The sequence below is a fragment of the Tupaia chinensis genome, unplaced genomic scaffold, assembly GCF_000334495.1.
Source record: "Tupaia chinensis unplaced genomic scaffold, TupChi_1.0 Scaffold000280_1, whole genome shotgun sequence".
Lineage (NCBI taxonomy): Eukaryota > Metazoa > Chordata > Mammalia > Scandentia > Tupaiidae > Tupaia > Tupaia belangeri.
Window position 1 is genome coordinate 713,772 of NW_006159763.1, and position 9,723 is coordinate 723,494.

At 46.9% G+C, this 9,723-nt stretch overlaps 1 protein-coding gene across 1 annotated transcript in view; it reads left to right on the top strand.

The window, feature by feature from the left end:
- The first annotated feature begins 2,128 nt into the window (after nt 1-2,128).
- NUB1 (negative regulator of ubiquitin like proteins 1) overlaps nt 2,129-9,723 on the top strand; it is a 33,788-nt gene continuing 26,193 nt past the window's right edge. The window contains exons 1-3 of the mRNA XM_014588495.2: nt 2,129-2,245; nt 7,121-7,288; nt 9,203-9,261. Coding sequence (XP_014443981.1) covers nt 2,129-2,245; nt 7,121-7,288; nt 9,203-9,261 — 344 coding nt within the window. The remainder of the gene's footprint in view (nt 2,246-7,120; nt 7,289-9,202; nt 9,262-9,723) is intronic.

Consider the following 9,723-nt stretch of genomic DNA (forward strand, 5'->3'; position numbering starts at 1 on the left):
GGTGCCTTAAACTCTCTTCAGGCACGTGTGCGTGCGTGCCCAAGATCCCGAGAAGAGAACGGAGGAGAAGGGATTGCGACGTGGCCATCCCCCCTGGGGGTGATTTCTTGCTTTCTGTCTCTCTGTCTCCCTCTGTCTTTCAGGCGAATGTACACACCCTGTAGCAACAACCTCTCCAAAAAAAAAAGGGGGGGGGGGACAGAAAAAGAGAGTGAAAGTGAGAAAGCTAGCCACCAGGTACCGGACTCGAACCACAGTCAGCCATTTGGGAGTCCAGTGCCTTCAACCACCATGACACCTGCCGGTTTCCTTACTTATTTAATACACAAATCTCTTTTTAGCCCTTGATATTTCCCTAAGGGGTGATTTACTGGATCTGGAATATGTGTGGGTGTATAATTGATAAGCTCTGGCTAAAGTCGCGTGGTTGCAAAAATGAAAGTAAACTGTGTAAAGGAGTGGGCTCTAAGTTTCACTTTCAGTTAGCAGCAGTACTGTTAAGGGAGTTCCTTTTTTCTAGATTAAAGTGTGGAACAGTGTTTGGCATGCATGGAACTTTCTTAGTTCTCTAGTTAAAATCAAAAGCTGATTTATTAAACTTCCTTTTGATTTGATTTAAAATGTATCATCTCATTTCGTTGTCTATAATCAAAGTTTTGTAAGAGTTTCAAGACAGTGTTTTAATTTTTTTTACAAGAGTGAGGTCTCAAGCAGTATATATCCTAACACTGTTGATTTGCTCCCTGGGGTGTCAGAAATAGACTAGGTTTGTGACACCCTGTGGTCCTCTTCTGGGCTGGTGGCTTGGATGGGAGCTCTGAGGGCTATGCATTAACCCTTCTGAATAGTGGGGCTCCAGTAGTCAGGCCATGACATTATGAGAATGTCGTGCATGGATGTGCCATTGTGCTGTATCATAAAATGTATGCAAAACTTTTTTAGTGTTGTAAATTTTTTAATGTTAGAAATTCAGAGAGTAGGGGACCAGCAGGTGGCATGGTGGTTAAGGCGCTGGACACTCCCACATGATCAACCATGGTTCAAGTCCCAGACCTGATGGCTTGCTTTCTCACTTTCCTTCTTTCCCTCTTTCTCTCTCCTTCTCTCTGTGTCTCTCTTTGGTCAAACTAAAAAAAATAAAATGAAGAATAAATAAAATGAAATAATTCTTTAAAAAGCTTCCGGGAGTATAGAGTATTTTTTATGAGTAGTTGACAGTGCAAGGTAGGTTTTCTTTGCTAAGCTGCCAGAGTGGTTGTCTTTTGTTTTGTGCTAAATAAATTAGCCAAAGTGTGAGAGAATTACAAGCTCTTTTTTTTTTTTGGAGAGGTTTTTGCTATAGGGCGTGTGCGCTCGCCAGACAGACAGAGAGACAGAGAGACAGCAAACGAGAAATCACCCCCGGGGGGGATGGCCACGCCGCAGTCCCTTCTCCTCCATTCTCCTCTCGGGATCTTGGGCACGCACGCACATGTGCCTGGCATGAGTATTAAGCCTCCGGGTCCGGGACTCGAACTGTGGTCGAGATAACATGGCAGTCCATCCACATAGGCTGGTCCCCAAGCTCTGTTTTTTTTTTTTGTTTTTTTAGGATACATGTGCTTGCTGGAGAGACAGAGAGACAGAAAGTGAGAAGTCATCCCCCCAGGGGCGTGGCCACAGATCTTGGGCACACATGCACACAACCCAGTGTGAGGTTTAAGCTGCCAGGTCCAGGACTTGAACCATGGTCTACTAGGTGGAAGTCTACCAATGTAACTATTATGCCATCTGCTGGTCCCTATAAGCTCTGTTTTGAATTGCTTGGAGTTCATTACTTTAAGGTTTCATCTTTTTCCTAAGTCAGAGAATAATAGCAAATGTAGAAATAGAAAAATGTAATGATCCTTGCTACATATTAGCAACTTTGTATTTTGTGTATGTAATATGTAACTGAATATATGATATATATTTATAAACATGCATTTTTAAAGAAGCCTAGAGCTAGATAAAACCTTAATGAGATTAAACTGGAGAGAGAGGGAGAGGGGAATCTCTGCATACTCTGTGGAAACCTCATGTAGGTAAGTTATAAAACATTTGAAAACGTGGTGTGGGGTTTTACTGATGTACAGTTTTGCTTTCAAGGATGGCGCAAAAGAAATATCTTCAATCAAAATTGACCCAGTTTTTAAGGGAAGACAGGATTCAGCTTTGGAAACCTCCATATACAGATGAAAATAAAGAAGTTGGTTTGGCGTTAAAGGTATTTTCTTTTAAGATAAAAATAACTGGGGCTGGCAGGTAGTGTGGTGAGTAAGGTGCTGGACTCCCACATGACTGACTGTAGTTCGAGTCCCGGATCTGGCAACTTGCTTTCTCGCTTGCCCTTTCTCTCTCTCTGTTTCTGTGTGGTCAGATAAAAAATAATAACAAATGCAGGACCAGCAGTTAGCGTAATGGCTGTGTTGCTGGACTACCTTGTAGTCGACCGTGGTTCGCGTCCTGGACCCGGTGGCTTAAAACTCATGCTGGGCGTGTGTGTGTGCATGCCCAAGATCCCGAGAGGAGAATGGAGGAGAAGGGATTGCGACGTGACCATCCCCCCTGGGGAGTGATTTTTTGCTTTCTATCTCTCTATCTCTCTGTCTCTATGTCTCCCTCTGTTTGTCTGGTGAGTGTGCACATACCCTATAGCAAAAACCTCTCCCCCCCAAAAAAAAAAATAACAAATGGAATTCAGTACATAAGTAACATACGTGTACATATACATACAAATATATATGCGTGTATGTATGTAATTAGCAATGCTATGCATCGCTAGGTGAATAACGTTCTGAAGTCACTAGAAATTGCTGGGTGTGACCACAGTTGCCCTGGCAGGAGTGTGAGTGGTGGGGAGGCACCTGCTTATTATTAGGGGCTGCCAAGCTTATTTCTGTTAACTAACATTCATTTGATGATGCTGCCTGATTTCTTGAGCATATACTGTTTTTTCTTAAAAAAATGATTTTATTTAACTTTTATTTATTTATTTTAATTTGACCATAGAGGGACAGAGTGTATGTGAGAAAGAGAGATTGAGAGAGGGAAAGTGAGAAGCCACCAGGTACAGGACTCGAACCGTGGTCAGACATGTGGGAGTCCAGCGCCCTTAACCACCATGCCACCTGCTGGCCCTGGCATATACTGCTTTTAATACCTTTACAGCATTGCTTGAAATTAGTTACTTAGGGAGGAAAACCCATGGCCTAATGGTTAAGGCAGTTGGATCCCACATGGCCAACCTCATGGTTTGAGTCCCAGACCCAGCAGCTTAAAAGGAACATCAGGCATGTGCCCAGAATCCTGAGAGGAGGGAGAGATGGAGAAGAGATTGTGCTATGATTATGTCCTATGGGGGGGTTGCTTTCTCACTTCCCCTGTCTGGCAAGTACACGTGCCCTCTGGTAAAAACAAAACAAAAACAAACCCAATACCCCTCGTTTCAAAAGCTGATTTCAGTCTGCTGGTGCAGGAGGACTGGTGTGAGGAGGCCGCCTTGTGTGTGTTCAGGGTGGTGGCGTCTCGTTGGTCCTCAGTCCTTGTTATCGTTGTCTGCTATGTGATTATTCTCCTCCTCAGGTTTTCTACATTGTGGCTGTCAGCGTTCACTTTTCCAAAATGTATTTTTAAAAAACAATGTGTCTCATTTATTTTTTTATTTTTAAGTTTTTGCCATAGGGTATATACCTATGCTGGAGAGAGACAGAGACAGAGAAAATGAGAAATCACCACCCCCAGCCGGGATGGCCATGCGACATTTGCTTCTCCATTCTCCTCTCGGAATTTTGGGCGCACACGCCCGACAAGCTGCTCGGTCTGGGACTCAGACTGCGGTTGGCCATGGGGGTCCATCCAGTACCCTAACCACCACACTTCCTGATGGCCCCTGTGCCTCAGTTTTTATGGTATTGTTTAAATACAGTACTTTCTCAGATCGGCTTTAATGCAGCAGTATTATTCTACACAAGTGATGTTTCTAAAGACTAATGCTTGCTTCCTTCTCTTTCTGCCTTTTGTTTTGTTTTTTAATTTGTTGTAGGGCACATGCACTTGCTGGAGAGAGACACCCACACATACACAGAGAGAGAGAGAAATCATGCTGTAGTCTCTCCTCCTCCATTCTCTAGGGATTTTGGGCATTCATATACACACAGTTGGTCTGATTTTCAAGCTGCCATGTCTGGGACTTGAACGATGGTCGACCAGGAGGGAATCCAGAGCCTTAACCACCGTGCCTCCCGCTGGCCCCTGCCTGCTCTTCTAAGAAGAGAAACTTTGCTCATTTTGGACAGAAGCGATCATATCGAAACAGCCTAGTAGGTACTTCTCTGCTCTCCTGGGTGAGGTAGCATTCCTCAGGGGCTAGGATTACTAGGGGCAGTGAATGTCCCGAGTGGTGCCTCGGTGGTGCACTGGGGAAGTGCCAGACTGTGTCGGGGTCTTGGATCTCCTCTCTCCTGTTCCTGACTGGCCTTCGGTTCTGAATTTGCCTGTTATCGTCCCTTGGTTCAGAAACTGGGTGTGGAAAGATGTCCTGGCGAGCTAAAACCCCCCAGGGTTCCTGACTGGAAGAGGCGATAAGAACATGATAAGAACATCTTTTGTCCTGATGACACTCTGACCTCTGGCTAGCTTCAGGATAGGCCGGAGGCCAGAAAGGCCAGGCCTTGGTTAAAGCTCGGAACTTGCAGCCCCTCCCTCCAGCGGTGCCGGGTAGGGGGCCTGGAGAGTGAGTGAGCCACCAGTGGCCCGGAGTCCCTGACGTGTCCATGTAGTGAAACTCCGTAAACCCTAAATGACAGCTTCTGGGGGCTTCCGCGGGGATGACCACGTGACGTACGGGAAGGGTAGTGCGGGGACAGGGGCTGCTGCCCGCCAGACCCTTCTGGAGCCCGTCCTGGTTTCTTCATCTACTGTTCGTTGTACCCTTGATAACAGATGGTAATAGAAAGTGTCGCATTTCCTGAGCTCTGGGAGCCATTCTACAAGTATGGAAACTGAAGGAGGAGCATGGGAACCCTGGGCTTTGTAGCCCAGTCACACGGAAGTGTGGGTAACCTGGATCCCCAGTGCCTGGGACCTGATGCCCTAAGTGGGGCACCGTGTGGGCTGAGCCCTGTGACCTGTGTGGTCTGATGCCGATGCTGGGCAGTTAGTGTCAGAATGGGACAACGAGGCCTGGTTAGTGTCATATTCGTTGGTGACAGGAAATAAAAAAACCTTAACTAGGTAATTAGGTTTCCTGGAAAGTTATAGAATGCTATATATATGTATTTTTAAAAGAATTATTTATTTAATTTAACTTATTCACTTTTTTTTTTTTTTAATTTGACAAGAGAAAAACACAGAGAGAAAAAGGGAAAGTAAGCCACCAGGTCCACGACTCGAACCATGGTCGGCCATGTGGGAGTGTCCAGCACCTTAACCACCACACCACCTGCTGGTCCCCTAGAATACTATATTTTAAAAGTACACTTTCCTTCTTTCTTTTTAATCATTTATTATTTTTATTATTTTTTTCTCTTATTTTTAGTTTCTCGACAGGGCATACGTGCTTGCTGGAGAGAGACAGAGAGAGAGAGGGAAAGTGAGAAATCACCCCCAGAAGGGATGGCCACAGTGCAGTCCCTTCTCCTCCACTCTCTTGGGATTTTGAGCATGCATGCACACGTGCCCAGCGTGAGTTTCAGACCGCAGGGTCCAGGACTCGAATAGCGATTGACCATGGAAATCCATCCGCCTTAACCAGCATGCCACCTGCTGCCCCCCCAAATGCCACAGGGCATGTGCATGTCTGAGAGAGAAGCACCCTCCGGTGGGGCCTGGTCTCGCCACAGTCCTGTCTTCCCCAGTCCTCCATCCCATCAGGATCCCATATATTTTCTAATGATAAAAATAATATATATTCCTGGGCTTAAAGAGGTATAAATATAGGGACCAGCAGTTAGCGTAATGGCTATGTCGCTGGACTCCCACATAGTCGACCGCAGTTCGTGTCCTGGACCCGGTAGCTTAAAACTCACGCCAGGCGCGTGTGCGTGTGTGCCCAAGATCCCGAGAGGAGAATGGAGGAGAAGGGATTGTGGCGTGGCCATCCCCCCTGGGGGGTGATTTCTCACTTTCTGTCTCTCTGTCTGTCTCTGTGTCTGTCTGGCGAGCGCACACGCCCTATCGCAAAAACCTTTCCAAAAAAAAAAAAAAGGTATAAATATAATTAAATGCAAAAGCTGAAAAGAATATGTCCTTTTTTTTTTTGGAGAAGTTTTTGCTATAGGGCGCGTGCACTTGCCAGAAAGGACAGAGAGACAGAAAACGAGAAATCACCCCCTGGGGGGATGGCCACGTCGCAATTGCTTCTCCTCCGTTCTCCTCTCAGGGTCTTGGGCACGTATACACACGCGCCCGGCGTGAGTTTAAGCCACCGAGTCCAGGACTCTACTGCAGTCGACTAGGTGGGAGTCCAGTGACATAGCCATTATGCTAACTGCTGGTCCCATAAAGAATATATCTTTAAGGGCCAGCTTGTGACCTACTGATTGAAGAGTTGGATCCCATGCGGCCACCTGCAGAGTTGGAATCCCAGCCCTGTGACTTGAAGACACACTGGGCATGTCCAGAATACCCGAGAGGGGTTGAGCGTGCCCGTGCCCTGCGGGATGCCTTCTCACTGCCCTTCTCTCACTCGCTGTCTCTCTCCAGTGAGCACAGGGACCTGCTAGCAAGTCAGTAAATAAAATCATGGGCAGTTAAGTTTAACCTGACTTGTGCTCACAAGTTTGAATAATTAGAATATTTTCTTTTCTCATTTTTCTGCAGTGGAGTTGAGCAGTTCACTAATCTTCAGAATAAGATTTTCATCTAATTATTTTCACTTTTTCTCTTGGATCTGTTTTGCTACTTGTAGATTTTTAAAAAATTATTTACAAATAAAATTTTTCTGTCGGTCCTCTTCAGACCCCACATTTGTCAGTGTTGGGCAAGTAGGGAGTGTTTCTGTCTTCACCAGAGCCGAGGGCAGGGAGGCCTGGCGCCCTTCCATGTCGGCCTGCCGTACTCGGTGCTGCCCTAACCTGTGTCCCGCGATCTTTCTCCACAGGAACTTGCTAAGAAGTACTCTGACAAGCTAGAATGTTGTGAACATGAAGTAGAAAAGATAATAGAAGAAATACGTTGTAAAGCAATTGAGCGTGGAACAGGAAATGAAAATTATAAAACAACAGGAATTGCTACAATTGAGGTCTTTTTACCTCCAAGGCTAAGAAAAGTGAGTAATTTCTCCCAATTTACAGAGGCATTAACGCTTAGAGATGTGATCAGGTGAATGACTATTTTTGTAAAGTACGGTCCAGAGGTGACATTACTTCACACGTTGAACATCGGTCAGCTTGAAAGTTAGTGTTATGGATTCTTTTTTTCTCCTTCTTTTTTAGGTTTTGCCATGGGGCATGTGTACTTGCTGAGAGGGACAGATAAAGACATAGGAAGGGAATGGGAGATGCCACCCTCTGGAGGGATGACCCTGCTGTGATTCCTTCCCCTTCTTTCTCTTCCTGGAATCTTGGATATGTACACGCACACTCCTGGTGTGACTCTCACGCCACCGGGTCCAGGACTCGAACCGTGGTTGGCCATATGAGAGTCCAGCACCTCAACCACCACGCCATCTGCTTGCCTCGTGTTATGGATTCTTAAACTGGGTAGACGGGACTTGAGGGTTTCAGAAGCCCTTGCAGGAGGGCGCATCACAAAGGCATTCCTCCTTTTTCTGTTCTGGTGGAGTCAGAGGACAGTCAGCTGAGGTTCAAGCTGGGCCAGGAGCATCTAGGTGGGGCCACCTCATCCCAGGGCCATGTCCTCGGTAGTTGACATCCAGAAATGTTACTGTGGCGCTGTGACGGGTCCCGTGGGTGCCCCGCCTGTCCTTAATGTCAGTGGCAGTCATTCTCAGAAGGAAGAATCCCTGTGTTCTCGTCTGTTCTGTTGCTAGTAACTGAAATTCAGTAGTTATTAATAAAAAAATTGATAAACATACAGGTTTATTCACCTCATTGTCTAGAGGGCTGGGGGCTTCCTGTGGTGAGGGCCCGTTGCTGGTGGATAACGGCAGCAGGCAGGAACTGGCGTAGAGCAGAGCGTGTCTCTGTCTTGTTTCCTCTCTTAGAAACCTAGCAGGATTCTATCCTGAGGGCTGCACCCCACTTCCCAGAGGCCCCACTTGTCAGCATTGTGATCACATTATCTTCTCTTCACTAACCTCACGATACAACCAAATCCCAACACATGAGTTCTGGGGGAACACATTCAAACTGTAGCAGTATATTTAAAAACCAGTATGCACAGACCAGCAGCAGATGGTATAATGTTTACATCACTGGACTGCCATGTAGTTGATTGTGGTTTGAGTCCTGGACCCAGCAGTTTAAAATTCACGCTGGGCACAAGTGTGTACATGCCCATAGTCCCAAGAGGAGAATGGAGGAGAAGGGATTGCAGCGTGGCCGTCCCCCTGGGGGGTCATTTCCTTGCTTTCTGTCTCTCTGTCTCTTTGGCAAGCACTTGCAACCTGTAGCAAAAATCTCTCAAAAATAAAGACCCCAGTATGCAGATGTCCATCGCTGTGTTATTCACAGCAGTCACAGGTGGAGTAGCCCGGCCGGCTGCCTGTAGGGACTGGATAAGTTACAAGCTCCAAGCTCCGCATACAGTAGAAAACCATGCAGCGGTGGACAGGAATGAAGTTCTGATATATCGGACAGGGAGCGCCTCAGGAATGCTACACTGTGAAAAAAGTGATTCCATTTACATGAAGTGTCCTCTATGGAGACAGGAAAATAGGCCAGTGGTCGCCGGGGTTGGAGGGCGAAGGGGAGGGAGTGGGGGTGCAGGGTATGATGTTCCCTTTAGGGGTGAGGAAGATGTTCTGAAGTTGGGTTGTAAGGCTGGCAGCCTCACCCGGTGGGGCCATGCCACCACCCCGTGCCCGTCGAGGGCACTCCGGTCTGCCGTGCTAGGTTACGTTCAGTAGGCTTTTCTTCCAGGCAGGCAGCAGCTCAGTCCATAGCTGATGACCTCAGTATCCTCTCTGATAACAGCTTTTCTGATGTTATAGAAAGGAGCAGCAGCTCCAAAAAGTGTGAAAGTCAAGTCAACGTCATCTTATCTGTCTGTCTTTTAATAGGACAGGAAGAACTTGTTGGAGACCCGACTGCACATCACTGGCAGAGAGCTGAGGTCCAAGTAAGTACCTGGCTGTCCTGGCTGTGTCGGCCTCTTCACACCGGCTCGTTTGGGCCTTCGAGACTGTCTCAGGGTAGGTAGGGCCAGTGTTACCTCGTTTTATGGGAGAGGAAATCAAGACTTCAAGCTGGAAGGCTCTCTGGGCTCACCCCTGGTGTGTAAGTGACAGCGAGGACTCGAGACTTGCAGACACGTGTCTTTACTTCCTGGTGTCAGGGTAGAGGAGTGGGAGCTTTGCCCCGACCAGGTGGCAGGCACTTGGTGATAGGGTGTTTGTTGGTTTGTTTGTTTGTTCTAAGGGAGATTTTTACTATAGGACATATGCACTCACCAGAGAGACAGAAAGTGAGGAATCACTCCCCAGGGAAGATGGTCATGCCACAGTCCCTTTTCCTCCATTCTCCTCTTGAGATTTTAGGCATGCACATACATGTGTCCAGTGTGAGCTTTTTTTTTTTTTTT